General features: G+C 37.8%; 1 protein-coding gene across 1 annotated transcript in view; it reads right to left on the bottom strand.

Moving 5' to 3' along the window:
• alg3 (ALG3 alpha-1,3- mannosyltransferase) overlaps positions 1-17,228 on the bottom strand; it is a 33,885-nt gene extending 16,657 nt beyond the window's left edge. The window contains exons 1-8 of the mRNA XM_053651265.1: positions 17,050-17,228; positions 4,658-4,757; positions 4,268-4,415; positions 2,381-2,541; positions 2,056-2,176; positions 1,405-1,538; positions 1,127-1,198; positions 293-369 (exon numbers count right to left, since the gene is read on the bottom strand). Of these exons, the coding sequence (XP_053507240.1) occupies positions 293-369; positions 1,127-1,198; positions 1,405-1,538; positions 2,056-2,176; positions 2,381-2,541; positions 4,268-4,415; positions 4,658-4,757; positions 17,050-17,224 (988 nt within the window). The 5' untranslated portion in view covers positions 17,225-17,228. The remainder of the gene's footprint in view (positions 1-292; positions 370-1,126; positions 1,199-1,404; positions 1,539-2,055; positions 2,177-2,380; positions 2,542-4,267; positions 4,416-4,657; positions 4,758-17,049) is intronic.
• Positions 17,229-22,559: the final 5,331 nt, after the last annotated feature.

The raw sequence follows: 22,559 nt of genomic DNA on the forward strand, positions 1-22,559 counted from the left end.
TAGGTTTCTTTTGCATGAGCTAATAAAACAACTTACAAGTGACATACAATTGTCTGATTACTTATGACCCCCTGATATGGCCAGACTGTATTTCCAAATGTTTTGCCAAACACAGACCTCCAAAATTAAAGCTGACATTCTATAACTGAACCTCCTATTTTCAGATACATCTCTATGTGCTGGGGTACAGAACATAAAACATACCAAAACTCAAAAGTCAATTATCGGATGGACTATAAATTCTTATATATAAAAATTTATCAGTTTTAAAATGAGACACACAAAAAGATATGATCAGCAGTGAGCTTATGTATCATTGGCTTCCTCTCTGATGGATCTTTCAAAAGAGCCCAAGCACTGCTCCCTGACCTGTAAAACACAAAAACACACACACACACACACACACTTTAAACATGTCTGCATTTCTCTTCATGAATGAGTTTATATCACAGTAGACAAGTTGTATAGATTAGTGGACTAACACAGCAGCTGTGGAGATGTTGACTAGTCAGGCAGTTTAAAAAAAAAAAAAAAACATGTCACACAGACAGTAAATAAAGCAGGTAAATGTACTTTGTTAGTCTGAAAAAAATTAGATGAAGTCAGTTCTACTGTCAACTGCACGGAATTTTTTTTCCATTTTCCTTTGCTTTAATGGACCTCTAATACTTGGATATAACTTTGCATGGAGGTGTATCCAGCTAGATTACAGTCAAATCAGTTGTGCATGCCATCTCAAAGAGGTTGATCCATACGTTACAGAGTTTAATATGGTGTTAAAACCTCAGAGACACTGCTGTAGACTTTGCGTCCTCCATCAATCATTAAGCTAGGATTTTATCATTTAGTGATAGAGATTCTGTGCTGTGCTCAAAAGCACTGAAGCTGGAAACATCATTTGTAGTCTGTATACAGCTGTTACCCAAATTATGGTTTTGCGTGGTCTATGCTACATAAATAAAACAGTCTAAAAATGTGATGTCCTGAAATAGTTGCTGATTTAACTACGGAAAAGACAACAAGTTAACTACTTTTTTGAGTTATTGATCAACTAGTAAAAATTTGTAGTCTTGCAACCCCATCACAGGAGGTTTCTGTCACTGTGGAACATCACAGAGCCTCCTACCTCTTCCATTTCCTCAGTGCAAAACAGATAAGTGTGGTCAGATGAGCGGATAACAGTGCCAGGTGGAAGTACCTAAAGAAGGAAATTGCACATGTTCAACATCATCATTATGTTATTAAACATGTTCTATTCTATTGTAGTTGCTCTCTCCATTGTGTGTCATTATTAGCAATAATGTACCAAAAAGGAGATTTGCAATTCATACAGAGCCACATTCATCTTCATACACAGTCTACAATAATAAATGCCAACTCACTACTGTGGGGTGAAGAGAATACCTGCTGAGGAAAATGTCCTCCGGCAAGAAGCGCCAGTTCACTGTCCACTTAAAAAGAAACTGACGGCCCAGATCAAATGCCCGGGTCATGTAGCCTACAGGATTCACCAAGAGGAAGGGCAAACCTAACACAAGCTAAAGACAGGGAAGAAAGGGAAGTTAAGACCGATAGTGGGAGAAAAATAGGCAAGTGGAAAGGGGAAATGAGATGAGAAGAAGCACAAAAGACTAAGATGAAGAGTTGCTTTAATTTATGTGTGGTTTATAGTATATAAATCATAAACAAATTATTTATAACTATTCCTTTATTTTTAATCAAGAAAGTGATTTTTGTGAGTATATTAAACCTGTAATCTGACCCAGCATTCACAGTAGCAAGCAACAGGCTTTGTGACTGCTGTGATTCTAGCAACAAGTGACTAGTAAATAGACTCTCAATCCTACGCAAATCAGGTAGGATGTGGTGAAACAACAAATCCAAATGATTGGCTAATACATATAAATCATAGAGTAGCATGTATGCAACTTAGCTACCTATATTTTGTGGACCTTAAAAATAAATGGATGTTGAAGGTCAGTGACCTGTGGCTTATAAACACAGTGTGAATGTCTCAACATGCTTTTATGCGTTTTGTCAGAATGTGTGTGAGACCTGGATGATGGCACAGAGTGTGAGCTTGGGAAGGGTCTTCATCAGTCCAAACTCTGACAAGAGGATAAAGAGGAGTCCTGGAGCGAAGAGCATCACGTTCATCTTCACTGACACTGCCAGACTGTCCACATTACAGAATTTACAGAGATTACAGAATTTTAAGCACATACACAATCACTGCAAGAGATGATGAATTCAGTCATGACATGTTACGCTTTACATTTTCAAAAGCCATGCAAAACTAGGCCTTTATGTTCCCATTATATTTTATCCAGAAATCCATCTATCCATCCATCCAACTCTATCCTTGTCTATGTCCTTTTACCTATAGAGGGCACAGCCCAGGGTCCAGTGTGCATCCAGAATGAGGTTGACTGCTCCAAACAGCAGCATCATGGCCACAGGGTCATTAAAGAGTCGCAACACAAAGATGGAGTGGATCCGATATGATGCGCAGCACACAAAGAAGAAAACATATGGTGGGACCTGAAGAGACAAGAAGTAAAATGTTTATATATGACTTTTTATATAGTTCAAAGTGGTTGTATAAACCCTTTAATAAATAAAGAAAACAAACATGTAAATCTTATTCACCAATGTCCTATGAAAAGGATCATATTTTTATACTCAAAGCACAAGACATACAGTGCCCTCCACTAATGTTGGCACCCTTGGTAAATATGAGCAAAGAAGGCTGTGAAAAATTGTCTTTATTGTTTAACCTTTTGATCTTTTGTTTAAAAAAAAAAAAAGACAAAAAATACTCTGCTCTCATGGATATCAAACAACTGCAAACACAACACAGGATTATCCAAAAATATCTTTGTTAAATATAGGTGTGCAACAATTATTGGCACCCCTATGAATTCATATGAGAAACATGTATGTGAAGTATATTCCATTGATATTTAAAAAAAAAAATAAAATTACACCTGGGTGACTAATAAAAGGAAATTGTTCAACCATGACTTCCTGTTTCACAGGGGTATAAATATAGGTAACACAAAATTCCCTTAGTCATTCATAATGGGTTATATCATGTAATACAGCTGTGATGTGCGGCAAATGGTTGTTGAGCTTCACAAAATGGGAAGTGGCTAGAAGAAAATAGCACAAGCATTGAAAATGCAAATTTCCACCATCAGGGCAATAATTAAGAAGTTCCAGTCAACTGGAAATGTTATGAATCAACCTGGAAGAGGATGTGTGTCTATATTGTCTCAACACACTGTGAAGAGGATGGTTCAAGTGGCCAAAAAATCTTCAAGGATCACAGCTGGAGAATTGCAGAAGTTAGTTGCATCTTGGGGTCAGAAAGTCTCCAAAACTACAATCCGAAGTCACCTACATAACCACAAATTGTTTAGAAGGGTTTCAAGAAAAAAGCTTCTACTGTCATCCAAAAACAAACTCAAGCGTCTTCAGTTTGCCAGACACTACTGGAACTTTAAATGGGATCGGGTTCTATGGTCAGATGAAACCAAAATAGAGCTTTCTGGCAATAAACACCAGAGGTGGTTTTGGTGCACACAGAGAGATAGCCATATGGGAATATACCTCATGCCCACGGTTAAATATGGTGGTGGCTCTTCAATGTTTTGGGGCTGTTTTTCGGCCAGAGGACCTGGACATTTTATTAGGATACATGGCATCATGGACTCTAAGAAAGCTTAAAATGGGCCATGGTTGGATCTTCCAGCAGGACAACGATCCAAAAAACATACATCAAAATCAACACAAAATTTTTTTACTGACCGCAAAATCAAGATCCTGCCATGGCCATCCCAGTCCCCTAATTGAAATCCATAGAAAACCTGTGGGGTGAACTGAAGAGGAGAGTCCACCAGCGTGGACCTCAAAATTTTAAGGATCTGGAGAGATTCTGTCTGGAGGAATGGTCTCAGATTTTTTTTTAAATAAAAGATTAAACAATAAAGACAATTTTTCCACAGCCTTTTTGCTCATATTTACCAAGGGTGCCAATATTAGTGGAGGGCACTGTAATTGGCATACTTTACCTGTAATATTTAGCCTTTGTGTTATTCAAATATTATACAGGATTCTATCTTGTACTGATTGTACAACCATTTGATGAAGGAGTTAGTGTTTGTATATTCCAGGTTAATGTTTATTTTAGTAAGAATGAACCATCCACCTCAGCTAGGCCAATCTATTGCATGATTGGAGTCTGTGTGCGCTTAGCGGATCTCACCTTCTTTGTACGGTGGTAGATGCGGAAGACCAACAAGAGGGTGATAAGATAGAAGCTGGCAAACAAATACTGTGCCAGTCTAATATTCAGCCCCTGGTCCGTAATATAGTAAAGTGCAGTGAAAAAGTACACAAATCCTGCTGGGTACCTGAAACACACACACCTCAAATATTCTAAAATGGTTTAAAACATTTTATCCAGTGATACAGCTGATCATTCATACTTTCATTTAAATTGAGCCAATAATGAATGTGAATGGAGAAGTTTTACATCATCAGTTTTAAGAGAAAAAGCTGCAAAAAGATAGAATAGAGTCAACAGTAAACTAAGCAGTGTTCTGCAGAACCCCAAGTTCAACACTTGTGGTCTGCAAGGTTGACTGAAACTCACACTAGAGGCCCCGTGTCACCCTTTAACTGGGTATAGTCGTAGGTGCCATTAATGACGCCCTCGACCTCATCCATGTAGGCTTTCCAGTCAATCTCTGTATCTGTGGAGGCAGACAGTGTGTTTGGGAGATAAAACAGTGATGGGACAGGTTTCAATATTCTGACAAAAATAATGCAACAATGTTGAGCAAATTTTACTCATTTATATGGGCATTTTGAAAATCATGTCATATGAATGGGTGGCATACTTCCACACTGCAAAATAGTTCCTTTGAGTAGTTCACATGGTCACATTTTGACGTTTTCTACCAACAAGTTTTCTGGAACTGAAACATGTTTCTCTTTTGCATGTCTCCAAATTAGGGATGTCACGAGAACCGATACTTTGGTACCAACATTCTTAAAACGTGACGGTACTTGTTTTTCTGCAGTAGTGTAAGTACGTTGGTAATGAAGGTACAGAGGTTGCAATTCTTCCGGAACTGAAGGGGGCAGCAAATATGTGCAAGTGTTTTAGTCAGTCCACAAGTGGAGAAGAAGAAGAACGCCTACAAGCACATGGGAAAAACTACAGACAATTAGCTTAGCTTAATAAGTTTAGCGCCACCCCGACTCGTTGATAGGAAAAGAGAGGAAAGCTAGCATCGGTGTAACCGATGCTATCGTTCATTTCAAACAAAGCAAGGAAACACCTGGAATTTGGCAAAGCACCTGAAAGACGGTCCCTATATTATGTTTGTTTGAGGCAGCTGGCATTGTGGCCATGAAACCAGCTAACGTTATGCTACATGTAATGTTAGCGATAGCCAGTTATTTGTTAACTACACTAACACGTTGCAATGTTATAAACTACCTCCTATTGGGCCACCATGCATCGCCATTCAGCCCATGTCCTGTCAGCAAAATGTAACCTAATGTCACAAATAATTATTAAACTGATAATGGTTTTAATAACTCTTTTTGGCATGCCACCATATCAGTGAATTTAAACTAATGCTTGCATTCAGAGTATAAGGGGGGTGTGTGTGTTTAGGAGTGCACCTTAGCACTTATTTTTAGTCATTGTCAGACAGTGTTTGATAGCTAAAATAGCTCTCTCTCTCTCTCTCTCTCTCTCTCTCTCTTTGCCAGTATCAGCTAGAGGAGGATGTCCTCCAGGACTTTTTAATTTTATTTTTAAAAAAAAGTATTTCTTTTCGTTTTTTTTAAACCACACTGTGGTATCGACTTTGGTATCGAATACTTTTGGTGGTATCGGAACAGCCTACTAGATTTTTGGTATCGTGACATCCCTATACCAAACAGAAGTAAACTTCTTTCATTTTAGAGTAGTGGTTACTCCAAAAAGAAGGCAAAGGGAGAAAACTGCATTAAAAGACTCCAATTCAAAATAAAGACACCATGCCCACTATCACTACATTTATAACCTAATTTACTTTTGAAAAAACATTAGTACTAGTACATTGGTCTGTCTCATCACCCTGAAGTAAAAGTCACTCATAGCATCTGACACAGTTGAGCCTCGTCATCATCTGTTCACTCAACTGATGTCTGTCGGAGCGAACATCAGTGGGAAAATACACAGATCAGCCATAACATTAAAACCAGTATTGAAACATTAAAACTTATACATAGTGTAAGTCCCCCTTTTGCCACCAAAATAGCTCTGATCCATGAAGACATAGACCACAAGACCTCTGAAGGTGTGCTGTGGTACAGTATCTGGCACCAAGAAGTTACACGCAGACCTTTTAAGTCCTGCAAGTAGCGAGGTGGGGCCTCAACACCTTGAACTCAGTCATGTTCCACAAAATATTCCTGAACAATTTTTACAATGTGGCAGGCAGCATTATCCTGCTGAAAGAGGCCACTGCCATTAAGGAATACCGTTGCCATGAAGGGGTGTACTTGGTCTGCAACAATGTTTAGGGAGGTGGCACGTGTCAAAGTAACATCTATATGAATGTCAGGACCCAATGTTTCCCAGCAGAGCATTTCCCAGAACATCACACTTCCTCTATCAGCTTACATCCTTCCCAAAGTCCATCCTAGTGCCATCTCTTCCCCAGGTAAGAAAAGCACACACACCCGGCCATCCACATGATTTAAAAAAAAAACAAAAAAAAAACGTGATTCATCAGACCAGGTCACCTTCTTCCATTACTCCATGGTCCAGTTCTGATGCTCACATGCCCATTGTAGGCATTTTGTGCAGTGGACAGGAGTCAGCGCATGGGCACTCTGACTGGTCTGGGGCTACCCAGCCCCATACCCAGCAAACTGCTGTGTGCGGTGTGTTCAGACACCTTTCTATCTTAGCCAGCCCAATTTTTTTCGGCAATTTGTACTAAAGTAGCTAAGCAGTGGATCGGACCAGATGGAATAGCCTTTCGCTCCCCACATGCATCAATGAGCCTTGGGTGCCCATTACCATGTCACCGGTTCACTGGTTGTCCTTCCTTAGACCACTTTTGGTAGGTACTAACCACTGTATGCCATTTTGGAGATGCTCTGAGCTAGTCATCACAAATTGGTCCTTGTCAAAGTTGCTCAGATCCTCACGCTTGCCTATTTTTCCTGCTTCCAACACATCAACTTCAAGAATTAACTGTTCCCATACTGCCAAAAATATATCCCACCCTTGACAGGTGCCACAGTAAGGAGCTAATCGAATGATAATCACTTCACCCCTCAGTGGTTTTAATGTTATGGTGGATCGGTGCAATTAATTGCTCATTAATTCAGTCAGTTTTGTTAGCTAAATTTCTTGTTATTAATTTAATTTTAGGTCATTTTAATCATTTTAAAACTTATTCAAAACCTAATCAAATCATTATTAAAAAAATAAAAAATAAAAAAAATCACACTTTGACATCTTTAGGACTGACTGTTTATAAAACTGGCTTCTTATTTATCTGATGTGACTTCTGCAGGTCACAAGTACAGATGTCAAAGTAATGCCAGGAAAACTTATTTTGGTCAAACCCTGATTTTCAGGGGGTTTTCTGTTTGGTTGGTTGTTAGGGTTTTTTTTTGTGAATTCAGCTCCAGCAATTTTTTCAGACCACCTCACAAAGCAGCTTTACAGAAAAATATAAAACAAAACAATCTGTATTAAAAACAAAATTGTGCTTTCCTTGTTTAACTTACTCTGATGCTTGCTCATAATTTTATTTTATTTTCATTCAAGCTTCAGTTTTCTGTGCCCTCGTTTCCAAGTTGTTTGCTTATGATTACAAAAATTACGAAGAGTTTCACGCAAATCAGGGGCGGGATTAAAGCCTCTACTGGTCCACTGGTTAATCAATTAAATTTATATCGATTGCCTGTGGCTGTGTGGGATTGTCCATATTCACCTGCTCAAGACATGTTTGAACAGTAAGAGGCAGAGTTGTGCATTCGTGATGTCATCTACTCCCAGCTTATTGACTGGTTAGAGAAGAGCTGTCAGTTTATAACCAGTGGACCAATAGAGACTTTAATCCAGGCTCTTGCTTTCTCGGAGGGGATTTTGTTGGAAGGGTTCGGAACAGCAATGTGTCGAGCGGATGGCGCTATATATATATATATATATATATATATATATATATATATATGAGAGAGAGAGAGATAGATATAAATGTGTGTGTATATATATATATATATATATATATATATATATATATATATATATATATATATATATATATGAAATTCCAAAAGGTTCGCATACTTTTTCTTGCCTGTGTGTGTGTGTGTGTGCATATATATATTATATATATATACATATATACACACACACACACACACACACACACACACACACACACAGAGGCAAGAAAAAGTATGCGAACCTTTTGGAATTTCATGGTTTTCTGAATAAATTTGTCATACAATGTGATCTGATCTTCATCTAAGTCAAGGGTATTCACAAATATAATGTGTCTAAAATAATAACACAAAAAAAAACTCTGATCTTTCATGTCTTTATTGAGAACAACCATAAAAACCTCAGTGCTTCTGGAAAAAGTATGTGAACCCTTGAGTTAATGCCCTCAGAAAAGCTAATTGGAGTCAGGTTTTAGCACACCTGGAATCTCATTAAGAAAATGAGTTTGGAGGTGTGGACTACAGTTACTTTGACTGATAAAAACCCCTCAAACTTTTGGAGTTTGCTCTGCACAAGAAGCACACGCTTATGTGAGCCATGCCCCGCCAAAAAGAGCTTTCAGAGGATCTATGATCAAGAATTGTTGATTTACATAAAGCTGGCAAGGTTTACAAAGTGATTTCAAAAGACTTTAGAAATTCACCAGTCTACAGTTAGGCAAACATTCTACAAATGGAGACACGCTGGGACTGTTGCTACTCTACCAAGAAGTGGGCGCCCAGTCAAAATGACACCAAGGGCACAACGAAGACTCCTCAACGAGGTAAAGAAACAACTCCAAATGACCGCCAAAGATTTGAAGTCATCATTGAAACTGGCTAACATCTCTGTTCATGAGTGTACAATACGTAGAACATTGAACAAGCAGGGTATCTATGGCAGGACACCACGAAGGAAGCAACTGTTTAATAAAAAGAACATTGCTGCATGCCTGAAGTTTGCAAAAGAGCACATTGTGTGTTATTATTTTAGGCATTATTTTTTGTCAATACCCTTGACTTAGATGACAATCAGATCACATTTTATGACAAATTTATGCAGAAAAACATGAAATTCCAAAAGGTTCACATACTTTTTCTTGCCACTATGTGTGTGTATGTATATAAAATTTATGCAGTATTTATGCATTATTTTTATGGATGCACAAAAAGCACCTAATTAAACTACAGTCCTACATTAACAATATATATTCGTGTGTGTGTGTGTGTGTGTGTGTGTGTATATTGGTTCTTTTCTGTTTTGGACAAACAGTTGTGTAAAGTTTTAGTCTGAAGTTTATTTGTAACACTCAGTTTGTAGATTTTATTTTAAATAAACAAAAAAGGGTACTGAAAGCTTGCCTCTCCCCCACCCGATTAATCGAACAAATAATCGGCCAACTAATCGATTATGAAAATAATCGTTAGTTGCAGCCCTAGTGAAGATAAAATTATTTTGTTGTACTTTTACACCTTTACACCATTTTCCACTTTTGAGCCATCCGTAAATATAGGTAAATGAAAAGGGAAGAGATTTCTAATGTCTAAATATTTCTGATGTATACATTTGAGTGAGTCATTCCTTTCTTCTGATGAGTCTGATCCATGTTGATGATTGGTTTCCTTAGTGTCCAAGGGGGTAAAGAACTAAAGTGCATCTGGTTTAGATTGTCCAAGTTTAAGTTTTCCAAATGTGGTTTAATGCGAATACCAAAAAGGTCTGATGCTTTTAGGATTTGTTCTCATACTGATTAATGTATTGGGGATAAAAAATTTTTTTTAAACTGTGGAATAGGCTGGGTAATTTATGTTTGCCTTTAGTTTAAGAGCATATTGGAGTGATAGCTTCAACCGTCTATTATGAAGTGATGGTTCACTGGCTTCAGTGTACTCGTGGCTTCTGAATGCTCCCAATGCAAGCCATAATCCCAGATGATGCACTGTGTCAAGCTTTTGTTTGTGCGATTTCCTGGCAGAATCATAAATTATGCTTCCGTAGTCCAAACGTGATCGGATTTATACTCTAAAAAGATGCAGAATTATAGTGTACTCTGCTCCCCATTTAGCTTTGGCTAACACTTTAAGAAACAAGTGTCTTAAATCTATGAATATAATTAAAGTTTTCAAATGTGGGATAAAAGTTAATTTGTTATCCATAAGAAGGCCTAATAACTTGGTTTCCTTAACAACTTTGATGGGGTCTCTATTGATGAAGAATTCTGGGTCATGATGAAGGGATCACTGGAGGCAGAAGTGTGTGCAAACTCTTTTGATTTTGGAAAATCTGAAACCATTCTCAATTGACCACTGGTTAATCTTGTGAATACATAACTGTAATTGCCTTTCAATTGTGCTCATGTTCCTCCATCTGTAGCAGATGCAAAGGTCATCCACATATAGGTTGCAGAATATGCTGGGACCAATGTTATTAAAGATACTGTTCATTTTAATACTGAAAAGAATGACTGAGAGTATGGTTCCCTGAGGAACTCCAATTTCTTGTTTGTGTATATTTGATCAAGTGTTCCCCACTTGGACATGAAATATTTGCTTCCCAAAATGTTCACGATGAAGATGGGTAATCATCCTCTAAAACCCATTTGATAAAAGGTCTTTCAAGATGCCATACTTCCAGGTTGTATAGTATGCTTTTTCCAAGTCAAAAAAAAAAAAGACAGTGACATGTTCCTTTCTACTAAAACTATCTTAGATGTATGACTCTAGTCTAATCCAAGGTCCTCTGTCCACATCTAAAACCACACTGGAAGTCAATTATTTGTTTGTTTGATTCCAGTATCCAGACGAGGCGATTGTTTACCATCCTTTCCATGGTTTTGCAAAAGCAACTGGTGAGGGCAATTGGCCGATAGTTATTTGGATTAGTATGGTCTTTTCCTGGTTTAGGTATGGGAATTATTGTTGCTTCTTTTCAAGCAGATGGTATTTTACCAGAGGACCAAACAAAGTTGAAATTCTCCAAAAGTAGGGATAATGTACTATGGGGTAAGTGCCTTAAGAATTGGTAATGGATTTTATCTGGACCAATATCAGTATCGTGTGAGCATTTCAAAGAGTTCAGTAATTCTTCCATCTTGAAAGGTTGATTATATGGTTCCTTGTTATTAGTGGAGATATTCAGCGGTATACTTCCCTGTTGTACTCGTGCAGACTGGAATTCAGGGAGGCAGTTTTCTATTGGTGTATTTTTGATATGTTGAATTTGTGATCCACTTCCCACTTGCGAACCATGTTCCAGATCCTCTTCGTGGGTGTATTACATGTTAAGTTTGATACAAACTGTCTCCAACTTTGTTTTTGTTTTGTTTTTTGCTTCATTAATGATCCTGTGAGCTTGAGCTCTACAGATTTTAAATGTTAGGTTTGCGGTTGATGGATGTTTGTTAAAAAGTCTTTCATCCTTTTTCCGCGCTTTGATAGCCTTTTTACACTGCTCATTAAAACCACAGATTAGCCTTACAGTGTGATCTGGCTGATGTCTTTGGTATTGTTTCATCTGCAATAGCAATTAATTGATCAGTGAAGCTTTTTATGGGGTCCTGATTGTCTTGCAATATTGAAATAAATCTCTCACTGCATAATGTTTAAAAGGAAGACCAATTTGCTTTCTTAAGCTGCCATCTTGAGGGTCTTTGTTGGGCATCTGTTTTTGTAAAGGAGATGATAAGGGGACAACAAATTGGTCACTCCCATTGTTGGGTAATTACGCAAAAAACAAGTAATCGACTACAGATTACTAATTACTTCTTTAAAATTGTAATCTGATTACGTTAGTTTTTACCTGCAGCAATCAGTAATCAGATTACTAATTACTTTACTTTCACGTTACTTTCAAAACCCATCAAACCGACAAAAATACACTACAAAGTGAAACTCAGTTCTTTCAGTAATTTTAGCGCGCAATGTACAACATGATCAGAAAAAGTCGGATTTATCATAAAACTTGCCTTGGGTTTTGTTACTTTTTGTAAGACTACCAGACCAATAAAATATAAAACTTTTCTAACTAGGCTCGTTTGGATATCGTTAGCCAAGGGTTCGTTGTATGAGTTTAGCTGCTATAGTGCCATGCAGAGTACATTATCTTTCCTTATGCTCGGCTCATATCATGTACACGTACACTGGAACTCATATAGACATTTACACACCTTTTTTTCCTGCTTAGCATCAGAGGATGTTACTGTTTCAGTTTCCCCTTTACTGGTTTAAAATAAATAAATAAAAAATATTTCCATTATTCCTCACACTGACTGTGTGAGCTAATGTTTTGCAGATTTGAGAGCCGTCAGCCAATAAGACACGAGTATTTCCATGTATTTTCCTGTAAACCCTGTCTAATTGGTCTCGCCTCCATTCACTGAAGATATAAAATTACAGGCGGTCTTCTTTTAGTGACATTCAGTTATGTAGTGACAAACCGCTCCAAGTGGAGAATTATTTGGAGCTAACAAACAAATCTTCGGGGAAAAACATGATATATTTTAGAAATGCATTTTAATTAATTTTGATTTCTTAATAAGTAATTTGTAACGTAAGTAATGTAATTTTATTGACATCAGTAAATGTAATCAGATTAAATAAATTTAAAATATATTGTGTTACATTACTGCGTTATCAGAAAAATTAATTAGATTACAATAACACGTTACACTCAACTCTGGTCACTTCCACATAGGTCATCCCAGACCTGCCACAAGCAATCTAGAAGAATCTCTGCACTGCATATGGTCAGATCAATTGTCGAATAAGAGCCATGACCTGGATGGAGATAAGTTTTAGTCCCATCATTTAGTAAACATAAATCATTGTTGTTTGTGAAATCTTCCATTCTCTTTCCTTTGACATCGCAGCGGTCTTCTCTCCATAAAGGGTTATGGACGTTAAAATCTCCCATGAGGATGAATGGAGTTGGCAGTTGAGCGACAAGTTTATCCAGTTCTTGTTGTGTAATGATTTCATTGGGGAGGTATGTAGGTATGCACAGTGTAGTGACTTTATGAAGAGTAAGTCAGACTGCTTGTAGTTGGGTATCTAATGCAATATAACTGAATTATATCTTGTTTCACTAGGACAGCTGATCCACCAGTTGGTTGTTGTAACTTTGGTCAATATGCATTAAACATTGTAAAATTCTTGTGGGTCAAGGGATCATTTGGCGATAAATTAGTTTCCTGAATACAAAAAGCAAGTGGATTTAAAATGCCAGTTAAGCATTGTAATTCTGTGAAGTTAGCTTTGACACCCTGGCAATTCCACTGAATTATATGATTATCATCAAGTAGGAAACATTAGATTAGAAACATAAGACGACAAAATAAAGCAAGGTATAATATTGGCAGCAGCAGAGTCTATTCCCAAGATTAAAGGAAGAATTAAAAAGAAAGTAGTACCATGGTGGGATGACCATGTAAGGATATCCAGGTAAGGAAGTAGTAAAAAAAAACAGGAATAAAGCATTGAAGATAGTTTAAAGAACACAACTTTCAACACATGATTCAGTTTACACTAGCTCAGGCAGAAGTAAGGAAGACAATAAGACAAACAAAAATGACATTCTGGAAAACATTGTGATTCAACTGAAAACTCTTTGAAGAGTTTGAAGAGACTGAAGAAATATGGGGTATGATTAAAAAGATGGGAGGTGATGGGAGAGAACTGCCAACAAGCACATGCTTTAAGAATATGCTTAGGGACAATAAGAACTTCCCCAGTATGTGCACTTCAGGTTGAAGCAGGTGAAATGCCTTTGTGGTTATGACGAAGGCAACTGACAACCAACTATTAGATCAATCTAAGGGGGCATGGAAATAACCATCCAATGAAAAAGGTATTATAGATATGTTGGGAGAAGCAGAAGAGAAAGAATGAAAGTTTTGGATGGACAGGCGATTTAATAGCAAAGGAAAACGAAGCGTATGATAAAGAATTTGCTGAGACTGTGGTGTGGCCTGATAAACCAATTTGGTTACTGGAAAACCCATAGGTTGATCTAGAGCTTTTAAAAATTAAAGGAAGTAGAATATATATAGCCAGTGAATATTATAAATACAAGCATTATAATACAAAGACTTGTAATACAATGTCTTATAATACAAAGACAGCATTCAAATATTTACAGACGTGTCAAAGGATTTACAAACAGATACAACAGGATCTGCAGTATTCGTTCCTAGATGTGAAATGGGAGTCAACAAAAGAACATCTGGCAGCTTAAATGTATGTACAGTTGAATTATATGCTACACCAATAGCATTAGAATGGATTGAACAGACCAGGGATAACATTTTAATATGTAGCGACACCATCAGTCCTTATGAGTATTAAGTATGGAATAACTCCAAATCATCAAGAATTTTTGTTTGAAATTTTGTTTACAAACTCAAGAATATGCAGACTAGGGAGAAGTATTACATTCATGTGGGTCCCAGCGCATGTGGGAATACAGGAAATGAGAAAGCTGATAGATTGGCAAAAGAGGCACCAAAAGGGACATGTTGATGTCAAATTTAAGTTACCAAAGTCAGAATGAAACAATCAGATAATGGAAAAACAGGAACATCAGTGGGATCATGAAAATAAAGGGAGACATCTCTTAGGGCTGCACAATTAATCGAATATTGATCTCGATTATGATTTTGTCTGCCCACGATTACATGAACATGATCGATTGCGATATTGACGTTTAAAGTTCATCCCCCGCTCATAGAAAACTCCGCTGCATATCAACTCAAGCGTTTCCTAACCTTACAGCCAGTCACCATAGAATAGTGCAGGGATGATGTCATTTTGTATGTTAAAACCTGGAAACGAGCTAGCATTTTAGCACTCCCGCTACGTGCTTCGCTTCGGGTTTCAGAGCAAGCTGAGTGCTCCAGCGTTTGCATGAGGGGAAATCATAATACTAACAACTTGCTAAACGGGACTGCAGACATTGTCGGGTACTTTAAATGACATCACGCCAAACAGGAAAAAACTTTGCAGATAAACTGGTTCAGATATGCTGTGCACAATTACCAAAAAAACGTGGATGAAGATTCATCCACAGTATATATCCGTATTATGGAAAATATTTTTAAATAAAATTTGCAAAAGTTATCGGAAGCTTGGTGATGGTGACGTTGAAGTCACGCGACTGTGGTGTAGTTTGTTTATAGCATACGGTTTGCTCTTTATTTCTGCCGATTGTATTTAGGCTTCAAACTTCATAAAAGTTGTGTTCATTTGTGAAATTTATCTTGATGGACAAAACATGTTAGTATTGTAAACTTTTGTTGATCACAGAGCCTATTTTTTGCGATAATCCAAAAGCCTATGGGGAAATCCTATTGGGATTTTGTCTAGGGAACCAGTGTGATGCTAACTTCTGGGTTCTGGTACAAAATGACATCATCCCTGCACCTCTTTATTGGGTGATTTGGCTGCGTCTCTCTTCCTGTAAACACTGTTATTGCCTTTTCTGCATAGGCCTGAATTGTTTTCATTTGGTTGGATATTGTTATATTTGATTGCATATTTTCATTTGGTTGATGGTATTATTTATTTTTTTACTTATCCTATATTTTGGGTACAATTTTATTTAAATTTTGCTTCTATGAGATGATGCACTTTAAGGACCAGTCTAATTTGATGCAAAGATTTGTTCATTAGCAGGAATGTAGCACAACATAGAGGTGAAAGCAGTGGTCTGTTTATTTAAATGTGAAAGTGCAATAAACATATGTTGTCCCTAAAATCAATGAATAATCATGATCTCAGTATTGATCAAAATAAACATGATTATCGTTTTTGGCAATAATTGTGCATCCCTAACATCTGTACAGAGTTCAAAATATAGTAGGTAAGAGAGAGGGAAAATGAAAGGAAAGAGCCAGTTATAATAAGTAGACTAAGGATAAGTAATTGCAAGCTAACTAAAACTCTACATATCATAGGAAAACATCCTACAGATTTATGAATATTAGGAGGAGGAGACAGTTAAACACTGTCTTTATGTCATTCAGGAGATATTCACAAGAAAGAACAGCTAAGGAGAATTGATATAGAAGAGTACAATATTAGAAGTATAATAGAATGTGGAAATAATGATAAAGGAAGGAAATATTTGATTCATTTCCTAATGAGTACTGGACTGCGTGGACGAATTTAATTAACAAGGACTAAGTTAAAGAAATTGGCACCCTGTCCAGGGTGTACCCCGCCTTGTGCCCGATGCTCCCTGGTATAGGCTCCAGGTTTCCCCGCGACCCTGAAAAGGATAAAGCGGTATAGAAGATGGATGGATGGATGGATGAAAGTTAAAGAAAGACAGTAGGTGGCAGTAATACAACAATTTGGATGCCAACTGCCGTAAAACACCAAGGAATAAAAAGACTTTAATCCCGTACCTGATTTGCATGAAACTCTTTTCGTAATCATAAACGAAAAACTTGGAACGAGGGCAAAGAAAACTGAAGTGTGAATGAAAATAAAATAAAATTATTAGCAGAAAATAGCAGAAGGCGCAAGTAACAGTAAATTAAACAAGAAAAGCACAATTTTGTTTTTAATTCTGATTATTTTGTTTTCTTTTTTACTTTGTTCGATTTTTTTTATTGTGTATTCAGGTCTATGATGCGCGTGTATTTTTTTATTTTATTATCTTACGACCAACGATACTTATGGTTTAAAATTGACGCCATAACATCACCGTGTACGTATAGACTGTCTGTTAGCACTGTCTGTTAGCCGGTTAGCTAGCACGGGACTTACATGCTACTTTTTGAATGACCCACACGTTGATGCCGACTTCCACACACCAGAGCACCGCCGCGACCAGGAGAGTGTACTCCGGTTTGAACAATATCAGATGTTTGTCCTGCCATATGGAGTTGACTGTAGTTTGAAATGCGGACAGGCGAGCAGTTCTCTTTTTGCCTCCTGCCATGTTTGACTATGTGAGAACAGCGACACGGCCACAGCAACTGCAGGAAATATACGTTCCTGCTGCCTGACGTTTTCCACCCGTATTCCACCAAGCCCCATGACGCTGTAAGAGGCGGGATTTGTCTAAATACGGGTAAGAAAAATAACGTATATGCAGAAGGTACGTCAATGGGGTCGCCATATTAGAAGGGGTAATTTTCCCCTAGATGCGCTCATTGGCTTGAAATGAATTTAGAGCATAAATTAAAATTTCTCCAAAAAATGCCAATAGCTGCTCAACTCAGCTGTGAGTTTATATTTTCAATCAAAAGTCACAGTATAGTGCTGTTTGCCTTATATTTTACATGACTTAATTTTTTTTTGGTAATGTTCTTAATGTTTGGTAGTATGTGTGAAATTGGGTAAGATGTGTGAATTTGTAAATGTGTACATTAACTATGTACATATACTTATATGCCAAATAGTAAAAGACTATTAAGCTTGAAATTTAGGAAATATGCCTAAAATTCGTTATATAATAATCTCATAATGCAAAATACTAGATAACTTTTCGTTTATTCAAGGTATATTCACTTTTTTAAAACAGCGTACACATGTTCTACCAGTTGGTTATGGCAAGCACAGTCTTTTACACGGCAGTATACTGGGGCAGTAGCGTTAAAGCAGGAGACATCAGCAGGCTGAACAACTATTTTGGAAGGTTGGACAGTTTATTGGAACTATCCAATAGTATGACTCCTTGGAATCAGTTGAGCAGGAAAGGATGCTGGCTAAACTGCTGCTCATCATGGACTATGTTTACATGGATAGCAGTAATCTAATTATTGACCTTATTCTGAATAAGACAATATTCTGATTAAGGTGCTTACATGAGTTGTTTTTAGAATATTCCTTTCATGTTCCCGTTTTACATGTTATAGAACATAGACCGATTAACGGCACACGTCATTACGTCCCCACGCCACACCATCCGACGTTCCCTCCAGAATTTCACGTATCAACATACAGTTCGTCTTCATTATGGTACCGTATACAGTTTTGGATGTTTTTATTTTTAATTTTATGAAAGCTTCAAGTGCAGTTTATTTATTTGTCATGCTGTACGTGCTAATAGACGACTGCTTGAAGCCATGGGTTGCGTCCCAAACCGTGTACTTACCTACTATATAGTAGCCGAGATACATGTATTTCACCTACTATATAGTAGGTAAGTACGCGGTTTCGGACGCAGCCGTGCTCTCTTGTTTGCCGTGAAACGGTTGAGTACTGCCGTATGTGTATGTGTCCTGTCACACAATGCGGTGAAAACTCCCACACGACGTTAATAGTGTGAATAAGGTGTGTACATGTCTATAATCCACTTCGATAATGCAACTAAAACAGAAATACTCCACATGTCTTAATTCGATTTGTGTTTACTTCGAGTATGACTTTAGTCGGATTAAGGTCATCAGTAATCGCTGTTTACATGGTAGTTTCTTAATCAGAGTATTGTCTTAATCGGGTTAATATTGGATTATTGTTGTCCATGTAAACGTACTGATGGAAAATGTCTCACACCCCTTCCAGACTGATCTAGCCACCATTCAGCAAGGGTACAACAAGAATACAACATTTCTGCATCCTTCAATTGCACTGTAATTATTTATATATTTGACTAATCTATTACATCATTGGCACATATTTCCCTGGCCATCACTTTACTTTGATCACTTGCCTCTTTCTTCTATTATCATTATTATCACGTTCCTTATTCATTACTTATTGTGGATCACTTTATGCTTAATTATTTCATGTTTTTATTTTATTTACATTGCTTACTGTCTGATACTATGAGTGTCCTTGTAATGTGATGCTCCTTATACTGTAAAAAAATAAAATAAAATAAAAAATCCCTCAGGATTCAATAAAGTACTGTATCTATCTATCTAGCTAGCTAGCTATAAAGACACAGTATACATGAAAATAAGACATGGAGGTAATGTAACAGCATGGATTCACCCTATTTGATTTTTTTTTTTTTTTTTTAATGAGCAATTATCGCTCAAGAAAGAGTGCTGTTGTACTAAATATCAGCCTGACTGTGATTTTGCTGAAGGAACAAGGCTACAGCAGGATTGTGAGTGTGATATTGCTTTTATACAACAGTTCTGTAAACAAGAAATTAATATGCAGTAACTGACACAATATGGTCAAATATTTTGTTTATTTTTGCTCCATCAACACAAATAGTTCCCAGAAAAGTCACAGCTTGATAGTGTTGTGTTGCCAGACAATGCACAGACTTACTGACAGCCCATAGTAAGTATAGTAAGAGTTTAAGTGTAAAGAACTATTGCTAGAATTGGAAATTTATTTATTGAACATAGACAAGCAGAGTGATAAAAAACAGTGAAATATCCCAGTGCTGTTGTACTAAATATAAAATTATTGGACCGGAACTAGTGTTGGGCAATTATCATGATTTGAATTGTTTTAAGATGATTTTCAAAATGTTCTAATTGAGATTGTACATGTTATATACAGTGGTGCTTGAAAGTTTGTGAACCCTTTAGAATTTTCTACATATCTGCATAAATATGACCTAAAACAACATCAGATTCTAGTCCTAAAAGTAGATAAAGAGAACCCATTGAAACAAATTAGACAAAAATATTATACTTGTACATTTATGAACTCAGGAAAACTACTGTGAGTGACAAAAGTATGTAAACCTCTAGGATTAGCAGTTTATTTAAAGGTGAAATTAGAGTCAGATGTTTTGGGATGGGATGACAATCAGGTGTGAGTGAGCACCCTGTTTTATTTAAATAAATCCTTTTAAAAATCTGATGGTTTTAGGTCATATTTATGCAGATATATAGAAAATTCTAAAGGGTTCACAAACTTTCAAGAACCACTGTATACATATTTAAAGTTTTAATTAAACATCCATAAATGGTATTATAGCCAATATGAAAAATACAGCTTTCTTAACTTGATAAAATCCTCCTTCAGCCTGCACTTCTCCCAAACATTGCACGCTGAGATTAAAAAAAAAAAAAAAAAAAATTATTTTTTTTTTAGTATTACATCCTAGGCAATAATTTGCTGGTTGGAATTGCATTATTTTCAATCTCGGCATGTTTGACAGACGAACTGGGAAAATGGACGCTCCCATGTTCGTTTTTTGTTTTTTAGCAAAAAGCTAGGCAGCTAACTCTAATGAGTGAAGTATATTTTCTTTCTCAAACAGCGAACTGTATAGTCAGTGTTTTAGATCTAACAAGCAAATATGTCTATGTTTATTAAAGCTAATACTTGCATATACAGTATAACTCATTTAAAGGTAAGAAGTATTATTTTGTTTATTTCTGATGCCGTTCAAAGCCATGTTGATTTGAGTGACGTCAAATCAACATGGCTTTGGACAGCATGAGGAATGGGAAAGGAAATATATTCCTTATAAGATGGTGGAACAAGTGGTTGTGCTTTTTCACTAAGTAACACTACAATGTAGATGAAAGTGGTACAAATGCAAAAGAAAGTTAGTGAAATGGAGCAAAAGGTGAATGAGGAGGATCAGTATAGCCATCAGTATAATCTTCATACATACAATGGATATAAAATGTCTACACGCCCCTGTTAAAATGGTGAGTTTTTGTTTAAAAAAAATAATAATGTCAGAACCTCTTCTACCTTTATTGTGAAATTTTCACCTGTTAAAGTGAAAAACAATTAGAATCATTTTAGGAAAAAGAACAAAATATATTGGTTGCATAATTTTGCACACCCCTAAACTAATACTTAGTTGAAGCACCTGTAGATTTTATCACAGCATTAAATGTTTTTGGATAAGGGTCAATCAGTTTGGCACATCTTGACAATATTTTGCCATTTTTCCTTGCAAAAGCATTCTAACTGTCAAATTGTCTGGGCATCTCCTGTGCACAGCCTTCTTCAGGTAACCCCACAAAATTTTGATTGGATTTAGGTCTGGACTCTTGCTGGGCCATCCCAAAACCTTGATCTTGTTTTGGTGAAGCCATTCCTTTGTTGATCTGAAGGTTGGCTTTGGGTCAAATGCAAGTGTTTTAGCAGAAGCCTTAATGTTTTGCACCAAAATTGTCAAACATGTCTTTTGGTATTATGGCCAAAAAGTTGGTCTCATCAGACCATAACACATTATTCCACATGGTTTTGGGAGATTGGATGTATTATTTATTGATTCATTTATTTATTTTGGTTTAAAAAGGCTTCTGTCTTGCCACCCTACCTCTTAACCTAGAGATATGAAGAATTAGGGAGATTGTTGTCACATGTAGGTGTCACGAGTCGTGGTCGAGCCAGAAGCAGGTGCAGATAATGACTTTTATTGAAGCAACGTACTAAGAAACAAAGACACTAAGACAACTTGACAAAACACTGTGGCATGAAACAAAACATTGAGACATAAACAACATGAGTCTAAGACAACTTAACATAATACTGTGGCAAAACTAAACATAAACTAACAAGATCAAGAAACATGGAACACAGCAGTCTAAGACAACGAAAGACCCACACATAGTGCAGACCAGGACTATATACACACGAGTGCTCATTAACCAAAACGTGAATCAGGTGCAGGTGGTCATGTGACAACTAGAGCAGTGCAGTGGCTGATGGGAAGTGGAGTCCAGAGTTTCTTGATACGTGACAGAACCCTCCCCTAAGGGCGCTACTCCCGGAGCGCCCAAAGTTATACGTCCTCCATCGGGTGGTCCTGGCCCCCTGGAAAACATGTCCCCAGCAAAACCAGGAGGCCGGGCGGCTTCCACAACGGCACAGGGAGGCTGAGATACTTCCTCAGCTGAACATGAAAGCGGGGCGACGTCCTCGGCAGAGCATGAAAACGAGGCGACGTCCTCGGCAGAGCATGAAAACGAGGCGACGTCCTCGGCAGAGCATGAACGCAGGGCGACGTCCTCCATGGGACAGGAGAGGGGAGCGATGTTCAACATGAGACTCAAGGGGGGGAGCGAGGTTCTCCGCGAGGCCAGGAAGAGGAGCGAGGTTCTCCGCGAGGCCCAAGGGAGGAACGATGTTCTCCGTGGAGCAGGAAGGGGGAGCGACAAACTGAGAGAAGCAAAGAAAAGGAGCGACGTCTTCAGCCGAGCAGGGAGGCCGGGCGACGACCTCAGCCGAGCAGGGAGGCCGGGCGACGACCTCAGCCGAGCAGGGAGGCCGGGCGACGACCTCAGCCGAGCAGGGAGGCCGGGCGACGACCTCAGCCGAGCAGGGAGGCCGGGCGACGACCTCAGCCGAGCAGGGAGGCCGGGCGACGACCTCAGCCGAGCAGGGAGGCCGGGCGACGA

The sequence above is a fragment of the Ictalurus furcatus genome, chromosome 20 (genome assembly GCF_023375685.1).
Source record: "Ictalurus furcatus strain D&B chromosome 20, Billie_1.0, whole genome shotgun sequence".
Lineage (NCBI taxonomy): Eukaryota > Metazoa > Chordata > Actinopteri > Siluriformes > Ictaluridae > Ictalurus > Ictalurus furcatus.